The 21,694-nt window shown below is 58.6% G+C and overlaps 1 protein-coding gene across 3 annotated transcripts in view; it reads left to right on the top strand.

Moving 5' to 3' along the window:
* Positions 1-21,694, top strand: part of GALNT9 (polypeptide N-acetylgalactosaminyltransferase 9) — a 98,346-nt gene that overhangs the window by 72,466 nt on the left and 4,186 nt on the right. For 2 of the 3 annotated variants that reach the window (XR_002809813.2, XM_023647374.2), the window contains exons 7-10: positions 10,964-11,149; positions 13,287-13,424; positions 15,399-15,494; positions 19,721-19,888. Coding sequence is in view for 1 of the 3 variants with exons in the window: in XM_023647374.2 (XP_023503142.1) it covers positions 10,964-11,149; positions 13,287-13,424; positions 15,399-15,494; positions 19,721-19,888 (588 nt within the window). In the remaining 2 variants the exon portion in view is untranslated. Of the gene's footprint in view, positions 1-10,963; positions 11,150-13,286; positions 13,425-15,398; positions 15,495-19,720; positions 20,534-20,663; positions 21,563-21,694 lie in introns of those variants that run through there. The other variant, XR_011441417.1, reaches the window with a different exon arrangement.

Here is a 21,694-nt window from a genome sequence, read left to right as displayed (position 1 = left end):
GTGTCTGTCTCTGTGTCTCTTTCTGTCTCTGTGTCTCTGTCTCTGTCTATTTGTGTCTCTCTGTCTCTGTCTCTGTGTCTGTCTCTGTCTCTCTGTCTGTCTCTGTCTCTCCCTGTCTGTCTGTCTGTCTCCCCCGCACCTCAAGCCCACAGCTCAAGGCGTCAAGTGCAAACCCTTGTGTAACCGCCAGCCTGACATCAAGATACAGGAATTACCCGTCACCCCCAAAAGCTCCCCCACTCTTTCTCTTTCAACCTTTCTGACTATTTCGAGCAGAAAAATCTCACGCTGGCTTCTAGTCACCTTGAATGCTTAACAGCGTCCCTTTCAAGCGGACCTCGGGGAACAGCCTTTGACTGAGTGCAGCATCCCGCTGACCCCAGGGGTGATGCCCGAGGTTTATGGCCTTTATCTTTACCGCCACCATTCATTGTGGCAGGAGGCAAGGGCTCCACCTCGGGGAGTGACACGGCGCCTTCTGAAGCTGGGCCCTCAGCGTTGGAGCGAGGGGCCTCGGCTGTGCGGGGCAGGGAGCCCTGGAGACGGGGGTGGCCTCTTCTGTCTTCTAGTGTCTGGGGTTCGTTCACCAGGTGTGCATCAAGGTGGATTGTTTAGAAAGAAATGAAGTTGAGGTTTGGAATTGAAATAAAGAGAGAAGGAAGGAAGGAGAGAAACAAAGGAGGGTAAGGGGAGCTCGCAGCTCCGAGCGGCCCTTCGGGGACCAGGGCAGGAGAGCCCCCGGGATAAGCAGTCACCACATCGGCCCTCGGGGGCCAGGAGGGGCTCCATCCCATGTCACATCCCCTGGGGTTCTGAGTGGGTCCCCTCACCATGGCCCTGACCCAGGGCCCACCGTGCTGTCCCCACCGCGAGGGGCCTCTGCCTGCCACCCCTCTGCAGGCCATGCTGCCCCCTGGAACTCTGACGTGGGGTGCGGGGCTGGGTCCCGGCTCACTCGCCCGTGATTGCTGGCAGCTGTCGGTCTGGCAGCAGCCGGGGAGGTGACGTTTGCTCAAGGTTGAAAGGCCTGTCCAAGCTCAGCCTCCAGCCGAGGAAGGTGGGGGAGGCCCAGGTGTGCTTTCCCACGTGGCTGCGTCAGAAGGGGCTGGGCTGCACTCGTCTGAGAGCCCGACTGGAGGGGATGTCCAGGGCAGTGCCCGCGTGGCTGTGGTGGACACTGGCTGTCCTGGGGGATTCCAGCCCCGCGTGGTCCCTCACCCGGGGCAGCCTCAGGCCAGCACAGGTGTTCCAGCCAATGAGGCGGCCGCGGCAGTTCCCTCTCGAGTCCCGGACTCGGAGAAGCGTCACTTCTGCTCACTCATGGACAGACACAGTCACAACTCGGTCCAGACTCAAGGGCCAGGACGGAGACCCCAGGACGGCAGGAGAGGCCAAGAACTCTGCATTCTTCTTTTTTTAACTTCCAATATTGTCCCCCTCTCAACAGAGTGACGTGGTTACATCATGGCCCGGAGCCTGTGAGCCCCCACCTGCCCGGCAAGTTTCCTAACCTCTCCCTGCCTCAGTTTACCCATCCAGAAAGTGTGGTTTTATGAAGATTAAACCAGCTAACACTTGTAACGCCTTGAAAAGGCGCCTGGCACAGAGCAGTGCTGTAGACACGGGCCGCTAGGATTAGGTCTCCCACGAGACTTGGACGGATGCTTGGGGCTCCGACCTGGGAGCTGGACCCCCGTGCTGCCAGGCAGCCCTGGGAGGGCGGGGACGGGTCCTGCACAAGCAAGTTTAAGGCTGTGATCCTGCCCCCTCTGTCCTGGCCAGACACTCGCCGCTGTTCGGGCAAGGCGGTGGCAGCGAGGCCTCTAAGGCGGCTGCCCTGCGTGGCTTTGGCGCTCATCCCCTGGAGTTCGGGCTTTCAGGCTGCAGCTTTCCCCTTTCTGTCTCTCTACAAAGGGCCCAGCGAGCCCCAGGCTTCCTCTCACCCTGAAAATTAAACCCACACCCCCCAGGGTCTGCAGGACCCCTACCCGCCTGTCCCGCTGCCCAGCCTCCTCACTTGCCCCAGCCCTGCCGTCCCTTCCCGTAGTCAAGCCCAGCCACGTCCTACTTGGAGAGCCCTTCCCAGACTGGCTGCTTGCTGACCCTCGGTCTCAGTCCCCCGACGCCCCGAGCCTGGCCCTGCCAGCCGCAGCTTCTCCTGTTCCACAGCTCCACCCATAACAGCTCTCTAATATCCCTACTTTTTACTGCCTGTCTCCTCCCCTCCGCGTGCCTTTGGAAGATGAACAGTCCCCGCCAGAGGGGCCACGTCTGGCCCCTTCACTGCTGCCCGCGACCTGCACCGTTGGTGTTCGACATATTTATGGGCTGAGTAGATGAAGCCCCTGGAAAAGGGGGGCCTCTGTGTTGTTTTGCTAAATGCTGGAGCACAGGTCGGGGGACCGTCAAAGAGAAGCGAGCTGCTCATTTATTGAACGACTTATTGACGTCCTCGGGGTTGAACGCCGTGCCAGGTGCTGGGGATTCGGCAGGGACCAGAGCAGACACCGCGCGTCCCGGTGGCCTCCCTGAGCTCAATGGATAGGATGTGTGTCTGCAGCTCATAGAGAAACACAGGCAGGGGATGTCTGGGATGGGGGAGGTTGTCATTTGAAATGGGATGATGGGGAAAGGAATACTGAGATGGGGACATTGGAGCAGCCATGAAGGAGGAGAGGAAGCAAGCCATGTGGCCACGGGGAAAAGTGTTCCCGGCTGAGGGAACAGCGACTGCAAAGGCCCTGAGGCAGGGGTGCGCCTGGCAGGTCTCGTTGCAGAGACCGTCAGCGGCTCTTCCTCCGCCTTGCCTGGACCGGCTCCCACGCAGACGGGCCTCACAGCCACCGCTGCTTCTGATCTGTCAGTAATACAGGTGGTCCACACAGCACTTCTGATCGATGCAACCCAATTAGCGAGTAATTCTGTGGTCGCGGGGCCAATTTACATTCCTGTGATTGTAGAAATGCCAACTGCTCGTCTGCTAATGAGGAAAGTCCTGGAGCCAATTAGGGGGAAATGAATCCTCGGGGCCATTAGGTTAATAAAGGTCACAACACAACGAAGCAGCGCGTCCCGGGGAGGAGGGCCGTCCGTGGAGCACGAGCTGGAAATCGGTTGCTTCTCTGCTTCGACTTTCGGCCTCGAGGTTTCTCCCGGGCATCCCAGGAAAACCTCAGACCGAGGGCAGTTGTTCCTCCCCTGAGGGGCCGTGTCAGCCTTGGACACTGGGGGCCTGGGGGACGGCTGTCCCTCCTCGTCCTGAGTGGTTTATACAAGCTCCTGTCTCACCAGAGAGGAGTGGCCTTGTCGTGCTCGGAGGGAGCAGGGAGGGGGCCCTTGCTGCTCCACCGTCCACACTCGGCAGGGGCTCCTGCAGTCAGACATCAGAGGGGCACCTGGTGTTCCCCAGACAGGTCCTAGACTTTCTCGCTCTGTGAACAGTGGACAGAAGAAGAAGGTGGGGAGCAGACTGTGAGGTCTCGTGCTAGTTCTGCTTTCAGGAAGGGCTTGTTCTAGTTGCAAGTGGGTCAGTCTGCCCCACAAGGTGAGGACGCACCCCCACTCACCAGTAGCCCATAGGGCACGGCTGTCACCACAGGGAGAACTCCTCCCCTCCCCTGCCTGCCCTGCCCAGCCTCCACCTCTCCTGAGCAGATGCGTCAGGCCTGCAGGTGGGGAGAGCAGATGCCGCTGGGGGGAGGGAAAGTCTCTGTCCACTTGAATGTCTTCACGAACAAGCCCTGTTGCCCACATGGGGTCTTCAGAAGACCCCTTGAGACTTGGTTTGGAGCCTGCCTCTGCCCATCAACCAGCTGGGCCACCTTCTCTCTCTGAACCTCCGTTTCCTCATCTGTCACAGAGCATCACGATAGACAGTTCCAGGGCTGTTTGGGGGTTCAGTGGAGTCCCGAAGCTCTCGGTGCCTGGGACAGGGCCAGCATGCCGTGAGCACTCATCATCGCTATGCACAGGCGTTTCCAAATCCATTTTTTTCCTTTATAAAAGCGACTTTCATTAGAAAAACACTGGAGGTCAAGTAACTGTAACAAAATCAAAGCCGTCCGTAATTCTGTCTCCATCAGTGCTGAACGCGGATCTTTTCAGAGCTTTTTTGTGCAATCCAAACATTCGCTACGCGTGCACGTGTGTACATGTGTATGACGTGTGCTGCGCGTTTTATGTTTAATACGTATACGATTCTTCTTCAAAGCTGCGATCCACGTGCATCCTTTCCATGGCTGCTGGCGAGTCACTAGGTGGTGACGTCTGTCCCTAACTGCACAATCTTCTGCACCAGGAGGTGGTGACAGTGCGGTGTCCAACCCCCCCTTGGGCTTCGTGCCAGCCCTGGAGAGCCCTCCCTGTTTCGCTATTTTGTGCAGCTCTGAAACCAATGTTCTTGTGTCTGAATCTTTCTTCTCATCTCAGTTATTTCCTTAGGATACATTTCTAGAGATGGAATTGCCAGATCAGATAAAACGTATTTTTAGTGCTTTTGTTACAACCTGCCAAATCTTCCTCCAAGCAGCAACACCCCCCAACCCACCGCCCACCACTCTGTGTGATTGTGTGTGGGTGTGAGTGTGGGTGTGGGTGTGAGTGTGTGGGTATTCTCACTAGTGGTACACCAGGGAGACTGTTTCCCAGGCCTGTGACACATGGGGTCTGATTAAATACATTTTTTACCTTTTGAAAATATGACAGACACAGAGGAAATGTCTTTGTGGGTTTAATTTGCATTTCTTCAATTGCTAATGAGCCTGAACATTTTCGTACATTTGTTGACCATATGTTTTTCTTCTTTGCCAGTTTTTTCTCGTGGCGCTCCTCGTTTTCCAGCTGATTTCAAGAGCCCTTTATACATTCAGAATATTAACTCCTTATCGTGCAACACAGCGCCCTCCTCGGTCATTCCACAATCTGACGTTTCCTGTGCACAATGGTTTTCAATGTGAGCGTATCTACCTTCTTTTTTTTACTGGCTTGTGCATTTGCTTCCTTCTTAGAAAGAACTATGTGAAAGACCATTGACCATATTTCCTTCTGATACTTTGTAGTTCTTTTTTCACCTTAAAAGCTTTAGTCTATTTGGAATGTATATTTTACGTAAGTAAGGTTGTGATCTTTCTTTACGTTGCTTTAAAACAGTAGACTAACTTCTCACGTCACTCACCCAACATCCCGCCCTTCACGGCTCATGGAAAGGCCCCTGGGCCACAATCTAGTCCTTCCGGGTATATCTGTTTTGAACTTTCTCCTTTTAGCCATTGCCTCCTGCTTTATAAGATACGCTGATGTCTAGCAATTGAAGACTTCTCCATTCTTATTTTAGCGTTTTCTGGGCTGTTTTCTTACTTTTCCTCTTTACAGGACCTTCAGAAACGCTTTTCCCAATTCTGTTCCATCTGTACAGAGGGTGTTTACAGAATGTCACAGGCAGCACGTCATCTGGAGTGGATGGGAAGGTGGCCCTGGGCCCTGAGCCCCTCGTGTTCAGCGCTCTCTGTGCCCTGTATTCTTCTGGGGTCCTGGTATGCACTGTCAACTGAAGCTTCATGTCTTTTTACAAATCCGGAAAATGCTCTGGGTCCTGGTGCATGGCCTCACCTGATCTGAAAACCCTGTTGGCCACCCGGTGGGACTTCCCAATCTACCCCCCAGGTCTCCTCAGATCTTGTCCATTTTCCCTTCTCTTCCTCATTCTGCCATGTGTTCTGAGTAATTTCCTCAGCTCTATATTCCAGTGAACAAATTTTCTCTTCAGCCATGTCCAGATGGCCATTTAAGCCACTTATATTTAGCTTTTTTTTTTTTTTTGGTGAGGAAGATGGTCCCTGAGCTAACATCTGTGCCAATCTTCCTCTATTTTGTATGTGGGACACTGCCACAGCACAGCTTGATGAGTGGTGTGTAGGTCCGCACCTGGGATCTGAACCCACAAACCCCAGGCTGCTGAAGTAGAACATGTGAGCTTAACCAGTGCACCAGTGGGCCGGCCCCTAGCTTTGGTTTTTCATTTTAATGACTACATGTTATGTCTACGAGAACTTCCATTGGTATTTTTCATGTCTGGCTGTTCTTTTTTATAACTGCCTGTTTCCATTCATAACCTCCCGTTCCTCACTGATGAATGCTTTTCCCTCATTCCTTCATCTCTGAAAATCTTGACAGTCTGCTTAAGTCCTTTCCAGTCACTTTTCTCTGTCTTTCCTTGGGTTGAAGTTCACCGACCTCGGGTCTGTTGGCGACTCTCCTGGAACCTGGTCCCCTCAGGTGCTTTGTGATTCTTTTGAGAGCTCGTCCTTCATGGGGGGTGTGTCTTCACTGCACACTCGCTCGTCCCTGGAAGGAAGTTTCAGATCATCTCATCCCAGGGCCCCCGGATCCATGGCTCAGAATTGAGTGGGTTAGTTTTCACCCTGAGACAGCCTGCTCCCGGGTGCTGTGTGCGTCTCTGCTTCCTCTCTCAGCAGATGACTTCTGGCCCCGGGCATCAGCCAGAGCTGGTTTCAGCTTCTATTCATCATCAGGAACCCAGCCGCAGGCCTCATGCAGGGATCCCGGCGGCACATGCACTCCGTCCGCCCGTGACGGCTAGAAGCCTGAGCCTCGGAGCTTCAGCCCCACTCACCTCAGCACGGTGCTGCTCTGAGAGCCGAGGGGAATCTCGTCTTGTTTTCCAGTACATATTTTAACTTTTAAATCATTTTGTCTATTTCCGTATGTTTGGAGAAGACGGGAGATTTCCACGTCCCGGATACTGACTAGACGTCTCCACTGTTATTTCATCCAGCCACCATGGGCTTGGTTCCTTGGAATTGTGACCTAAAAACCCACTGCCCCACCTCCACAGAAAATGCAAGGAGATGCGGTCCCGCCCTCAAGCAGTGTTCCAGGGACAGAGCTTCCGAGACGGACAATGATGCCCAGAGCTCACGGTGCGGGGAGGGTGGGGTTGGGAGGCATTTAGCACAGCTGTTCTCAAATTTCAGCAAATGTCAGACCCCCTGGAGGGCTGGTAAGACACAGACCTCTGGGCCGTACTGATGGGTTCAGATCCAGCAGGTCTGGGCAGGGCACAAGAATCTGCATTTCTAGAGAGTTCCCGGTGATACTGTGCTGCTCGTCCCAGGACCCCACTTTGAGAACCGCTCAAGAAGGAAGGAAGCTATTTTTTCCATTTCGTTTGAGATGTTCACATGGTCGAGTGAAACAAATAGGAGGAATTTGGAAAGAAAGCCCAGCTCAGAAGTGCTGTGGGTCTGGCGCTGGGAACAGGAACACAGAAACCGCTGTTTTATAGCAGATGTGTGTGTACGGTCTCAGACGGTCCAGGCACAGACGTGTTCTCATCAGAAACTTATGAATTGAGCCCAGCTGAGCCCCGGGAGACAGGACTTACCTTCCAAAGCTGAATCCGGTCAAACGCTTCCCCGGAGATGGACGGTTCCTGCAGAGCGAGGGGCTATGCGACAAGAGGGGGTCTGCCTGTGGCTGCACATAGGAGTGGTTATTTCCTGAAACAGGGCCCAAATCTTTTTTTAAATTAGGTTCAGATGTGAAATCTCTAAATCTGAAGCCCGCAGTCTTCCCAGAGTGAAGATGAAACCCTAGGTTTTTGTTGGGGGGGTTCCATGCTGCCGAAAGGACGACGACGCTGGGTCCTCTTGGGTTTGTGCAGTGGGACGGCCTGTGGGGCAGGAGGCTGGGTCTCTGGCAGCCTCAGCCTGCACCTTGGTGCATCCAGCGTTTGGCCTGGAAGCCTGGGCCCAGAACACAGAGCTCGCCTCACCTCTCGATTTGATTTCCCCATCTTAATAATACTCCATTTTGCACAGAGCCTGGCTAGAGTCGCACTGGTTGTACAGACTAATGCAGACGGGTGGGAGGTAGATGGATGGATGGTGGGTAATTGGATGGGTGGATGAAGGGGTTATTAGGTTGAACCACATAAATTGCTGATATTCAACTATTTTCGACAAATACAAAAGGCGATTTCATACGATTTGACCTAATAGACACTTCACCCTGCTGTGGTTCAGAATAACTTGGAAGTTGTTTTCTTGTAACCGCATTGAAACACAAGACGAATTTGTCCTCCTAACACCTCAGCGTCTTCAAGGTCGTCAAGGTCAAGGGGAGGCTGCAGTGAGATTAAAAAGCCAGGAGTATTGGAGTTGTGGAGAAATCAAGAAGAGGAGTACTCTTGTCTTTATTTTCGATTTATGAAAGCAACACGTTCTCAGTATTAAAATTCACCTATCACAGAAATATCGTCTAGGAAATAGAAGCCTTCTCTCGCATGACAACCACCGTTCACGGTTTCTGTATAGCCCTCCAGATTTACATGTGTGGACGTGATTTTTTTAATTCTTGTTTTTAAGGAAATAGCATTCTCTAAAACCAAAAATGTGCTATTTTGTAAAGTAGCCATATCAAACGCATGTTTCTAGTTTCGAGAGGCAGAGGCTGAAGGAGAGAGGCGGGTGACATTCCCCCGCAGGAGGCATGGGCCCTCAGTCCGGTTCTGATGAATTCAGTAGGACTTGCAGAGGGTCAGAGACGTGAAGCGCGGGAGGAGCCGAGAGGCAGCACCGAGGACGGGAGGCCTGGCCCGGAGGAGGGTCCAGAGACCAGGGTGGGAAGAGGGGAGGGCGGACGTGAGGAGGCGGTCCTCTCCGCACCCCCGCCCCGCGCCCCCCGTGGGGCCCCTGGGGGGAGCTCGCACACCCGACACCGGTTCCTGATGGGGTCGGGGGTGGGGGGTGGGGGGTTGCGGGTGGTGGTTCGGGGCTGGACGGCAGGGCTTTTAAATCTCCCAGAGATGCTGCCGCAGAGCGCGGTGTGGGACCCCCGCCGGCACGCCCCCCGCGGCTCTCCAGGGGCCTGCTCCGTGTCGGGGAGGACATCACTCCTCGGGGACCGCAAAGACGGGAGGGCTCGTCGCGAAGCCCGGGCCGCGAGGGGTGCGCACGCTCCCGGCCATGGGAGGCGGTAGGTTAAACAACTCGGATCCAGAAAGCGTGTCCGCAGCACTGACGACGGCCGGCTGTGTCCGCGCTCCGGCCGGGCCTGTGAGCGCGGCGGCGGGAGGGCGCGGGGCGGGGCCGGGGGAGGCGGGCTCGCGGGATGCGCGTTGAGGCCGGCGCCGCTCTGGGTCCGCGCGGGCCCCACCCGGTTGGGGACAGGCCCGTCCCTGCCGGCCCTCGGCCCTCGGACAGCGACTGGGCCGCTCGCGGCGCCGCCGACGGCGCACTGCGTCTGCGTTTTGGAGGAGGAGGTCCTGGCACGAGGGCAGAGCGCTGCGGCCCCCAGACCGGGGGGATACTGAGGCCGGCGGGGCGGGGCCCCCTGCGCCCGGAGCTCCCTCCCTCCTTCCCTCGCAGCAGCTGCCTGCAGACCTGACGCTGGTCCTCCCCCTGCTGTTGCTGTTTCTGTTTGGGCGGCAATTAACCGAGTTGATGAGCTAATTAGTGGTTGAGACACAGGGCGGGTGTGATGGTAACATTCAGAGCCTGTGAATCTGCTCCATGACACCTGCACGGCTCGGGGGGAAGAAGGGTCCCTGCCCCACCAACAACCAGCTGTGTGACCTTGAACACGTTTCTTAACCTCTCTATGCCTCAATTCTTATTTTCGTCTGTAAAAGAATAAGGTTAATCCCCCACCTGCCCTCACATCAGGTTGTTGGGGTTTCTCTTTATCTCACATCCCCTCCTGGTCTGGCTTTATCAGTTAGGAATGTCACAACATTGCACGAACTGAGGCTTGGGCAGGTAGGATTGGGGCGTCTCGTGAAGCCAGAGCTGATGTGGCAACTCCACAGCAACCGTGGGCGCTCAGGCTCTTTCTGACTCCCCCCCCCCCTCCCCGGGAAATAGGGTGGGTGGGAGGGAGGGGGTATTAGTCTGGGCTCTCCAGAGGTTATGGGGAATTGGCCCACACAGTCATGGGGGCTGAGGAGACGCAGGACAGCCGAGGGGGGAGTCCCAGTCGGGGTCTGAAGGCAGGGTAGCAAAGACCCCACTCAAAGACCGTCAGGCAGAGAGAGCGAATTCTCCCCTCTGGGCCTGCTGTTCTGTTCAGGCCTTCAGCTGACTGGAGGGGGCCCACCCACGTGGAGGGGGACCGGCTGCTTCACTCAGTGCACCAACCCGCATGCTAATCTCGCCTGGAAACACCATCCCAGGCACACCCTGGATGCTGTCAAACTGACATAGGAAGTGAACTGTCGCAGGACAGAGAGCGTGGGGTGGGACGGGAGGACAGAATGGTATAGACCAAGTGGAATAGGGAAACAACTCCGCAGTGGGCATTCACAAAGGAGGTCAGGGCACAAATGTATTTCTGCTCCGGGGAGGGCTCCCAGTCGGGGGTCTGGGGCGTCCCATCTGAGAGGGAGCAGCCGTTTGGACTCCTCTTCAGACCGAGGTCGTGCGTCTGTTTGGGGCGCTCGAAGCAGCATGTGGCCCCTTGGGTTGTAGGTGTGCGGTGGGCTGGGCGGTGTTTGCACACATGCTGCTCTTCCTAAATCAGAATGTGGTTTTCCTGTCGGCTGGGGCAGCTGCTGGGGGATGAACCCTCTTGCCAGGCTCTGCACACAGAGTGAGCCAAGGGCAGTGGCGTGGGGGCCACAGGAACGGGACGAGGAGGTGTAGAATGGGTGGAATCCCATAGGGAAAAACCCCTTGATTGTTTGTATTCTGCAACGTGCAAGAGAAATGAAACTTGGTGGGAAAGCTGCCTCGTGCCCGAGCTTTGGGGCACCTGACCCCGGGCCGTGCTTCTCTCTGGCCGGCTTCCCCTGGATGAGCCCATGGCGGCCAGGCCTCTGGTGCCCTCGGGCGGGTGTGTCCCGGGGTCTGTGAGTAGGGGTCCGGGCTGCAGGGTGCTTGCCCTTGGCCTCCCGGGGGCTGTTGGGAAGGGCGGAGCCGGGCACCCAGGGCTCCTGGTGTCCCCGCAGGTGTGGCAGTGCGGTGGTAGCATGGAGGTGCTGCCCTGCTCCCGCGTGGCCCACATCGAGCGCACCAGGAAGCCCTACAACAACGACATCGACTACTATGCCAAGCGCAACGCCCTGCGGGCGGCCGAGGTGTGGATGGACGGCTTCAAGTCCCACGTGTACATGGCCTGGAACATCCCCATGACTGTAAGCCGGGCCGGGGCAGGCGGAGGGGTGGCGGGGGATGGAAGTCAGAGCCGGTGGGGGCCCAGGCCCGAGCTGGGCCAGTGTGAATGCCACACCCTGGGGACAGCCTCACCGGTAGTGGGACCCGTTTGGGAAAGGGCTCTGAATGCCGCCCAGCTGACGTGGTCATGCCCAGTGTTTTTTGGTAGGTGTTTTTCCAAGATGAAAGTCACTGCCAATGGCTGGAAGTGAGGGGTAGCTGCTCCCCTAGCCTAGCTACACATTGTGGTGACCCCTGCACAAGGACCAGTCGGCTCATGTAAACGCATCACACGAACATCTGTTAGCAAGTTCCAAACCAGCAACCTGTGGCCGGGGTGGGGAGGGGTATCCTGGAGAAGTGGGCCTGGGCTGGCAAGTGTGTGCATGTGTACATGTGTGTGTGCGCGCATGTGTGCATGCACGCATGTACATTGTGTGCAGGTGTGTGCATGTACATATATGAGGTGTGTGTGCATGCGCGTGTTTATGCCTGTGCTAAGGAGCTGCCCTTCTGTGGGCCGACATCCAGGCTGCCTGTCCCTCCCAGCCACAGGCTCCGGAACCCGCCTTCGCTCGTGTGTTGCTTCCTGGCCATGGGGCCTCGAGTCTGCAGCCCAGGGTAGTCTGGTCCTGGAAGCGGCTTTTTTTCACATCAGCCCACAGGAAGAGCTAGATCTTGTCCTGACCCAGCACACGCTCGTACGTACAAGTAGGTGTTTACACCTGTCGACATCTGGAGCTCAGATACCTAACGGAAAGCTGCAGAAACACCTTATCATGCGCAATGTGTCCTGACATGTAAACATTCCCCCGGCCGCCTCCTAACCCGGCTCAGCGCCCGCCAGCAGAGCACACCCAGTAAGTTTGGGTGATGCTGCCTGGAGGCCTAGGTTGGACGTCTGCCACACGACCCCTGAGGGTCCACGAGGGTCCCGCCCTCCTTCCCTCGGGCTCCCATGCATGTCCAGACAGACGGACGCGGAGGTGTGGAGGCGTGCGCTCGTGTGTTAGAGACGAGTGGAGGGCACACCGTCTCTCGTAGAGACTTGCTTTCCATAAAGTGAACTCACTCGGAAAACTTGCGACATGGTGGTGCCCTGTTGACACTTGAAAGGGAACTTTGGGCGTCATGGCTGCGCGGCTGTGAGCTCTGAGCTGGGAAATGCCCCACACAGCCTGCCTGCTATCAGGGCCTCCCAGAGCCCTCCACACCTCCAGACTCCCCGGGTCCCCACACAGGGGCTTCTCCTGGGATTGTCACCACCATGCAGATGGGGAAACTAAGGCACAGAGGGACTTTCCGAAGGCTACACATGCCCAAGTCTGCCCTTCACACCAGCCTCGGCTGTCGGTCCTTAGCTGATGTCGGGGCCTTGGGGGAGGAGCTTCCGCAAACCCCCTCACACCCCCAGAGGGCTGGCTGCCCCCAGAGTGTCTGGCCCAGACCAGCCTCAGCTCAGCGATTGGCTGGAAGGACTCAGAGCTCAGAAAAGCTGTTATATTCAGGGTTATGGTTTATTCCAGTGAAACAATAGATCCCACAGTAGTCATAGCAACGCCGGGGGACAACACATGGTGTATCGTCAACCAGGCCTCAGTGTCCGCTCTTCACGAGGCTCCTCCACATGCACATGGCTGACCTCCCTCAGGGCCGACCATCGTCGCCAGCACCTTCAGGAGTCACGCGGCTATTCCCCGGCCCAAAGCCCCCATAGGTCGCCCTGTGGCTCAGGTCTCAGGTAGACAACACTCCACTCAGGCAGGTTGTTCCCAGGGCGTGGAGTCACCTCCCAGGAGCTGGGCCAGGCCGGTCTTTTCTTTGGAGTGTGTGGGGTGTGGACAAGCTAGGACACAGCCAGTGGCCACGTGCCAGGCTGGGCTCGTGTCCAGGAGGACCTGCTGCGAAGTCGGCAGTGGGGAAGCCAGGCCTTTCCCATCCGGAACAGCTGCCCTGAGCCTTCTAGAGTCCTGGGAGGGCCAGAGGCGGCCCCTGGACGGGGCTCAGCACCTTGCAGCCCTGGGGGATGCCGCTCCTGTGAGGGGGGCCCCACGCCCGGGAGCTCCCCATCACGGCGGAGCCCGAACGTGGGGACTCAGGCGCCTTCCCACCCCGCAGAACCCAGGCGTGGACTTCGGGGACGTGTCGGAGCGGCTGGCCCTGCGCCAGCGGCTGAAGTGCCGAAGCTTCAAATGGTACCTGGAGAACGTGTACCCGGAAATGAGGACCTACAACAACACCCTCACGTACGGAGAGGTACCGCCTCCACCCGCTGGCCCCATTCCCCCCTCTGACGCTCCTGCCCGTGCCCCTCCCCCCAGCGTTCCCCACCCTGACGCCCCAACGTTCCTGTGTCCTGACACCCGACGTTCCCCGGCTCTGTGCCCCACAGCCCCATAACCCACACCCTCACCTGTATGCATGCATCTGCTCGTGGACATCAGACAGCAGAGTGCACAGCCACATTCACACATACACGGCACGTACCACTGTTCAGAGTCCACACAAAGGCACACATACATGTGCATACAAAAGTACACACAAGCAGATTCAGAGACGTGTGTGTATATATACACATTTATGTGCATGTGTATACATGCATGCACACGTGTTTATATACAATGCGTGCGTGTTAATTCATGCAAACACTCATGTGTGTATAAGTACACAGACATGAACATGGACATTTGCACAGCATTTTGCTCACGTGCACACAGAGCAACCCATCCATCTTCGCCTGTGTGCACAAACGCCAGCCAAAGGTACCCGCCCGTGCACAGCACGAATGTCAGTGGACGTGCGTGCATGCACACGGAGTATACACATTGATGCATTCACATTACACAGCCATGTTCACATGCCATGGTGCCTGCAGATAAGTGCACAATACAAGGACACACACAGACAGACTCACGTCTGCACCAGCTCCCGTGTGCACGGCCACACACGCGGCTCTCCTCAGAGCCAGCGCCAGGGCCCTGCGTTCTGCCCTCTCACCCTGGCCTGTGCTGGTGGTGGAGAGGTCGGCCCCCTCATGGCCGTCAGCTGCGCCAGAAACCCCAGGCCCTGTGTGGAAGGAATGCGTGCCCTCTGGCCCTGGGCTAGCGCTCTGGCTGGGGCAGGGGAAGGGGAGCCGAGGTGGGCAGTCCTAGCTGGCCTGTGCATTCCTGGAGCTCGCAATCCACCCCAAGCCAGACTGCAACCCCTCTGGGCACAGAGGTTTCCCAGCTGGCCTGGAGCATCCTTAATGCATCCGTGGTGTGGGCGGGAGACCGCTGTCCTCCCAGCCCCTCCAGGGCTTCCGCCCTAGCCACATCTGACCATGATGGGTCACAGCCACACATGCCTACCCACAGAAGCTGCTCATTAGGAACTGAGCTGGACGTCCGAGTTCAGGCCTGTTCCCCTCCTGGGGCGGCAGTGCTGTCAGTGAGCTGGGGCGCAGAACGAGCCGCCCTGAAGCGCAGCAGGCCGAGGCGGGCGTCCAGCTTACTGGCCAGTCTAGGGGTCATCCGGGCTGAGCTGACCTCGGCTGGGCCTGGTCATGTGTCTGGTCTGCCGCCAGGTCTCTGGGGACGGCTCATGCGCAGACCTGGTGCATCTCTCCTCCAGCAGACAGCAGCTTGTTCTCACGGGGGCGTCAGGGTTCCAAGACAGAGTGGGGGCTGCCAGCATCCTGAGGCTCAGAGCCGTGCAGACACTCCTGCTGGTTTCTGTCCGCTGTGCCCAGACTCGGGGACCGAGGAGCAGCCTCCGCCTCATGACGAGGGAGCTGTGGACTCACACCCTTCAGAAGGGGTGACAACGCAGGGAGGCCATTCAGGGGGCAGCTGGGCGGTTCAGGCCGCCCTCCCTGTGTCCAAGGCTAGCACTGCGGAGGGATGGCCAGCTCTCCAAACATACACAGGGGCACGTCTGTCTGTCTCCTCCAGTGACAAGCATGGTCATCCCTTCCCAGGAGCCCAGCCAGCCCCTCCCCAGCCAGCCCACCCCCAACCCGCTCCTCCCATCTCCACGCCCAGGGCAGACCCCAAGCCCCGGGGGGAAGGGGGGTCTCATCCTGGGAGGACCATCAGGGGGCGTCAGGCTCACACCATCCTAAGACAGCTGGCCGCAGAGCAGCCCCCTCTGCCCTGAGAGGCAGCGGGGTGGGTAAAGCCCCCTCTGGCCTTGACTCAGGCCTCCGGGACCCTCCTTGATGGGGTTTCTCCTTTGGTTTCTGGTCCGTAGGTGAGAAACAGCAAAGCCAGCGGCTACTGCTTGGACCAGGGAGCAGAAGACGACGACCGAGCGATCCTCTACCCCTGCCACGGGATGTCCTCCCAGGTAGGAGCAGTGGCTGCCCCCCTGTGATGCCCCCCGAGGGATGGCAGCCCCCCAACCACGTGTGGGAGTGGGTCCTCGAGGGGCCGGAGCACGGCAGGCCTGCTGGGGGTCCTGACGTCACAGCACTGAGTCTGGGCACTCGGGGGCCACGTGGGCCCCTCCAGGAGTCGCCCCCCTTGGGTTAATAGCATCGAGGGCTCTAGTGGCAAAGGCACCTTGGGTGACTCCCTTGCAGTCCCCAGCCTCGGGCTCCCCTCCATCGGGTGGGATAATGAAGGTGCTTCCTTCTCGGGGCTGTTGTGTGGACCAAAGTGGGAATGTGTGTAAAGCGCTTGCCACAGTGTGGGTGTGAGCTCGGAGGCACACTGACATTCTAGTTTTACCAGCAGAGCCCTCGCAGGTGCTCTTCAGTCTGGGCTCCAGCTTTGAATATGTGCCTACGGATGCCCGACCCCGGGCGGCGGGGCCAGACGGTGCAGGGACGGGTGCGTTCTCAGAGCTCTGGGCGATGCGGACACGCGGGACCCTGCTGAGGAGCCTGATGCTCTGATCCCAAGCGGATCCTCCTGCTTGTGAGGGCGCTGCTTCGTTTTAATGGGTGTCAGGTAGTATTTAAATTAAACCCCAGGCGTGTGCTTTCCTGGAAATGGCCCTCGGCCTCCCTCAAAGTGCTCCCTGAATCTGAGCCGCTCAGGGACTTCCATCAGGCAGGACCCAAGCCCAGGGCATCGAGACGCTGACACGTCCACACAGCCCGGCCGGGGGCTAACGGCCTGTGACACCTAGCGGAGAGTGCGCTGCTCGCCCGTGCCCACCTCCTGCAGCCTCGTGGTGGGACCCTCGCTGGCCTCCCCAGCAGCTGCCAGCCTGGTGGCCCTGGACTGAGAGCAAACGGAACCTCATCGAGATGCAGATGTGGCTCCTGGAGAAATCCAACACTGGGCCCGTCAGACACAGTGATGATTCTCTGGCTGGCACCGTCTTCTCAGACCCGAGGTGGGAGGCCACGTCCTGTTGGGGGGTCTCTGGACCCCCCGCTCCTCTCCACCCTGAGAAGAGGAGAGACAACAGGGTTATTTCCCATCAAGTCAGCTGTGTGAGGAGACGCCGCGACATCTGCACCTCTGCAGCTGGAGGGGCAGCGTGAGGAGCCTCAGAGGTGTGCAGGGCAGGGATCCGTGTGGCAGGGGAGTGTGGGTGTTCAAGGACACCACTGCGACACCCACAGGGAGCCCTACCAAGAGAGCATGCTGGGGCGGCCAGCAGAAGTGGCCTTCGCCACAGCTGGAAACGAGGTGGTGATGGAAGCAAGATGGGAGGGAGAGGGCCTGGCCCAGCTGACCGGATCCCACGGAGAGGTCAGATGGACCCCTGCCCCCCTCCAGGCAGGACATGCCTGCCAGTGGTCCCCTCTTTGCAAATGGACCTCAGTGTGTTGGGTCACTCACGCTCCTGGGCCTCTGTGGAGGCTGCCGAAACATTACTAGCTACGTCCCCAAACCCCGATGCCCACTGTGTCAGTGTCCCGTGAACAGTGGATATTTATTCACTCAGTTCTGGAGGCTGGAAATCTGAAATCCAGGTGTCGCAGGTCCACGCTCCCTCCCAAGGCTCCACAGGAGGTGCCTTCCTGCTGGGTCCAGCTCCTGGTGGCCCCAGGTGTCCTCGGCTCACGGCCGTATCACTTCTGCCTCTGGTCTCCCTCCTGGGTGCGTCTGAGTCTCCACCTGGCCTTCTCCTTGCATCTCCACTGTCCCTCCTTATGAGGACTCCAGTGATGTTGGATGAGGGCCACCCTAACCAGGGCGACCGTGTCTCACTTTGATCACATCTTCAACGACCCTACTTCCAGATAAGGTCACATCCACAGGTCCTTTTGGGGGACATGATTCAACCCATAACAACAGCTGTAATGAAAGTCAACCTCAGACCAGACTGAGCCACATGTATGGATGGTAAGGAAGAATTCCTCAGCAAGCAGGACAACCCCGTGCACACGACCACTCTGCACGCTCGGGGAGGCCCTGGCCCTCTGTCCACCGAGGTGGCCCGACCATCTTTACATGAAAGGGGACAGGCAGCGAGTCCTCCAATGCGTCAGCAGCGGGAGCCCCCAACCCAGGGCTCCACGCAGCTCGGCCTCCAGTCACTGTGGATGCACTCCCTGTCCGTCAGTTTATTGTGAGAACTCTCAAACATACAGAAAAGTAGAAAAGTCGGATGTGACCAAACACACACGCATCATCCTTTCAGGGGTCAGCAAAGTACAACCTGTGGGCCAAATAAAGGTTTTTATACTTTCTAAGGTTTGTAGGGGAGAAAAGAAGAAAAAGAATGAATAATGTACGACAGTATCCACCAAGCTCGGGGCCCTCGGCTCCTGATCCAGACGCAACGTTGGTCAGATTTGGCCATTTTGCGTCGTCTGTTTTTGTCTGGATCATTTTAAAGCAAGTTGCAGACATCATCCCCTTCCACCTCTACGTATCTCAGAACGCATCTCTGAAAAGTAGGGAGGCTCCTAAACCCACAGGAATTCCCGGAAGTCCTCTGATGACGGCCGACCAGCTCCCCTTTCTCAGTGGCCCGCCCGCCTCTCCTCCCCGGCATGTCTGAGGAGGGCCGCGATGGAGTCCGTGGGCCAGAATCACGGGGCCGGAGGCTCCTCCTTAGCTCTGAGCAGCCTCCCGACCAGGACCTCCTGCTGGCCGGGGCCCAGCGGGCAGAGGGACAGGCCAGTGGACTTGCCGACTCTGCCAGCTCCTCCTGAGCGCGGCCGGGCCGCTTCTGTCAGACAGGACTCTGATCGAGATTCCTGGCCCCCCAGGCCCCTCCCACAACCCCCCCCCCCCCCCGCCCCGGGCAGAGTCAACATGCCATCGATGCCGACTCTTGGCCGTGAGGTTGAATCTGCCCGGAGTGTGGGGGGCCGTAGGCCCCGGGGGCTTTGGTTTGGAGTTTGTGCTGGACATTCGATGGGCTGTGGACCTCAGATTGCAAACGTCCTTGACCTCCGAAAGTTACCGGAGAAGAACATGAGCACGTCAGTGACCATCGGCCCCCAGACCGAGCTGGCTGAGGCAGCCGCAGTCTTCACTCGCTCACGAATCTGTGGCCTGGGCACGGTCAGCAGGACCAGCCCTCTCCACTCTGTGAGCACCAGCTCGGGCCATCCACCAGGCTAGGGGACCCCCTCCGAGCCGACACACTCACCTGGGTGGCTGTCAGGGGCCTCGAACCCCCACCACGTGGCCTTTCCCCAGCCACTCGGGACTCCTCACCGGGAGGAATCATGACCAAACGGTCGTCCAGCCTCAGAAGCCAGAGAGCGCTGCCTCTGAGACGTTCATACGTTCCCAGAAGGACTCTAGGGGAAAGTAGAGACCCCCCACCCTTAACGGGGGTCAGTCACAGAGTCGCACAAACACTCAGGGTGGGAGTGGCTGCTGTTCACCTTCCTGCAAGACTGTGCTGGAAACTGCAGCCTTCTGGAAAGAGTGAACAACTTGTCCAAGCAAGGCATGCGTGTGCGCACGTGTGCCTGCGTGTGTGTGTGTGTGTGCGCGCGCGTGAGCTCGTACATGAGAGAAAAAGAGGAAGTGGGGGGATGGGGGAGAGAAAGGAGAGCGGGGCCCTTACAGATAGCGACCCGCTGTTTGCTGAGCGCTCGCTCCCTTCTTAAGCCCTTTACTCATGGTGTCCGTCGGATCCTCACAATAGCCCTATGCCCAGGTACTGTCACAGTCTCCCGCTTACACATAGGAGACCGAGGCACAGAGAGGGGACGTGACTTGCCCGTGGTCAGCCAGCTGAGGAGGGGTAGGAATCCAGTGTTGGTTTCCGTTGTGAGTGTGTAGTTGTCGCTCACCTGGTGTTTGCAAACAACATGACCAGGACCAGGGTGAGCGTGACCTTGGGGCCACCCTTCCTATGGAAATGAAGGTTCACCTCCTGGTTCAAGGGCAGATGGGGCGACCTGGGGCATGTGTGACACTGTCTCCCTTGTGCATCTGTGCCCACGGGGCGGGTCCGAGCACGGTTCTGGAGGAGTCCCAGGAGCCCAGCTGGGAGGGGCGGGTGGGTGAGCAGGGCCGTGGGGAAGGCCGAGGCTGGGTGGCCGTCCGTGGGCCTGGCGCCTCCCCAGGAGAGCCGACTCTGGGTGAGGGCTGGCACAGCGGGACACCCTCCGTCCTCGGCCCGCACGGCTCACGCGGCGCCCTCCGCAGCTGGTGCGGTACAGCGCCGACGGCCTGCTGCAGCTCGGGCCCCTGGGCTCCACTGCCTTCCTGCCGGACTCCAAGTGCCTGGTGGACGACGGCAGGGGCCGCGCGCCCGCCCTGAGGAAGTGCGAGGATGTGGCCCGGCCGGCGCAGCGGCTGTGGGACTTCACCCAGGTCAGCGGGGTAGAGAGCCAGCCAGGGCTGTAGGGGGACAGTGGTGGGGAAGAGGGGGTGCCAGGATCAGCCGCTCCCACGGGAACCCCAGCTCACAGGGGCTGAGTGACATGCCCAGGTCACAAGACCGGGGAGGGGCCGACCGGCTGGTCACAGCACTACGGCGGCCCCTTCATCCGGAGGCCCCACTCAGCCTCAGCTGCTGGTCTCCTGGGGCCAGACTGGAATTGCTGGGATCTGCTGCAGTCAGCCCCCTGGGCCCTGTGGGGCTGTTGGGATGCTGGGGTCGAATCCTGAGCCCCAAGAACAAGCACTTAAGCAGCATGTTCAAGGATGGCCTCCCTGCCTGGTGGGAGCAGCCCCTGGACACCCTGTGCCCCCTCCAGCCCACATGCCTCGGGAGCTCTGGCCACTCCCACCAGGCTTCCCTCCCTCCCTCCCTCACAATAACGTCGCTCGCTGGAACGTTGCCTGGAGGTGAACAGCATACACATTGATGTGCATGGCTGGCTGGAGGAGCAGGGCACATGGCCGCCCCCCAGGGCTCCAGGGCCATTCCTCACACCCCGCCTGGCTGACCCCATGGGCCTCCTGTGAACGGAGTCCTGCGGCTGCACTTCTGTCTCCTGGCTTCCTCCTCGTTAGGTTGGGCTCATTTGACTTGTTCCCTTTGCTGCCCTCCTGCCTCCACTGTCCTCCTCGGTTCCCCCTGGGCTCCCCCTGGGCAGGCGCCCAGCTTCCTCCTCTCCTGACACCCTCCTGTCTCTGTATCCAGCCCAAACGTCTCTGAGCTTCACACCCATCCATCCAAATACCACACAGGCTTCTCCGGGGCGTCCCAAGGTCGCCTCCATCTCAGCGTGTCCTCTGTGGAATTGGCCTCGGTGTCTCCATCCAGGTCAGGCTGTCACTTGCTGGGGTCTGACCTTCACAGGCCCCCCCAACCCCACCCCCACTCCAGCCCTGCCCCAGTCCCTCTTGCCTGCAGCAGCACCCCAACCTTCTCCCTAAACCCACTCATGTCCCAAATCCCCCAGAACAGACGACCACAAGCTGAGTAGCTTAAAGCTACAGACATTTATTCTCTCACCACCTGGAGGCCAGAAGTCCCAACGCAAAGTATCCTCCGAGGCTCGTGGGGCGGGCCCTTCCTGCCTCTCCCAGCCCTGGTGTTGCCTGCTGTGTCCTTGGCTTGTGGCCCGTCCCTCCCAACTCTGGCTTGGTCATCCTTTCTCTGTGTCTCAGGATCCCTCCGTCCTTAGGAGGACATGGGCATTGGATCAGGGCCCACCTCCTCCAGCATGACCTCCTTTCTGTGAATTACATCTGCAAAGACTTTGTTTCCAGTGCAACCACCGCCAGGCGCTGGGCGTTAGGCCCTCGGTGCCTCTGACCCGTCTTCCTAGGACACTCTGCCCGTGTACTCCCGGCTCTGACGCTCTTGGGCAGTCTACCACCATGTGCGGGATCAAATCCCACTCCTGAGCATGGTCTCTCCACCCCCGGCGTCCCCAGCCATCCCTCCCCGCCCCCCAATGCCCGCAGCTCCGCCAGCCCGCTGCTCTCCTGCTCCTTGGGCAGTAGGTGTCTCCCAGGAGCCAGTCCTGATCTCGGCCCCACCTCATGCCCCCGAAGACCTCTGTCATGGCTCCCACAGAGAAGCCCCCATGACAGGTAAACGCACAACACCGTCTGGGGGCTTCTGGTCACAGGAGAGGCTGCAGGAACGAGTGTCACAGTGTCAAGCGGAGCCCACAAGGGTTGGAGGTCCCTGAGAGGCCGGTTCTGGGGCCTGGGCGACGAGAG

The sequence above is a fragment of the Equus caballus genome, chromosome 8 (genome assembly GCF_041296265.1).
Source record: "Equus caballus isolate H_3958 breed thoroughbred chromosome 8, TB-T2T, whole genome shotgun sequence".
NCBI lineage: Eukaryota > Metazoa > Chordata > Mammalia > Perissodactyla > Equidae > Equus > Equus caballus.
The sequence above is the reverse complement of the archived record's forward strand: the minus strand, read 5'-3'. Positions and strand labels throughout refer to the sequence as shown.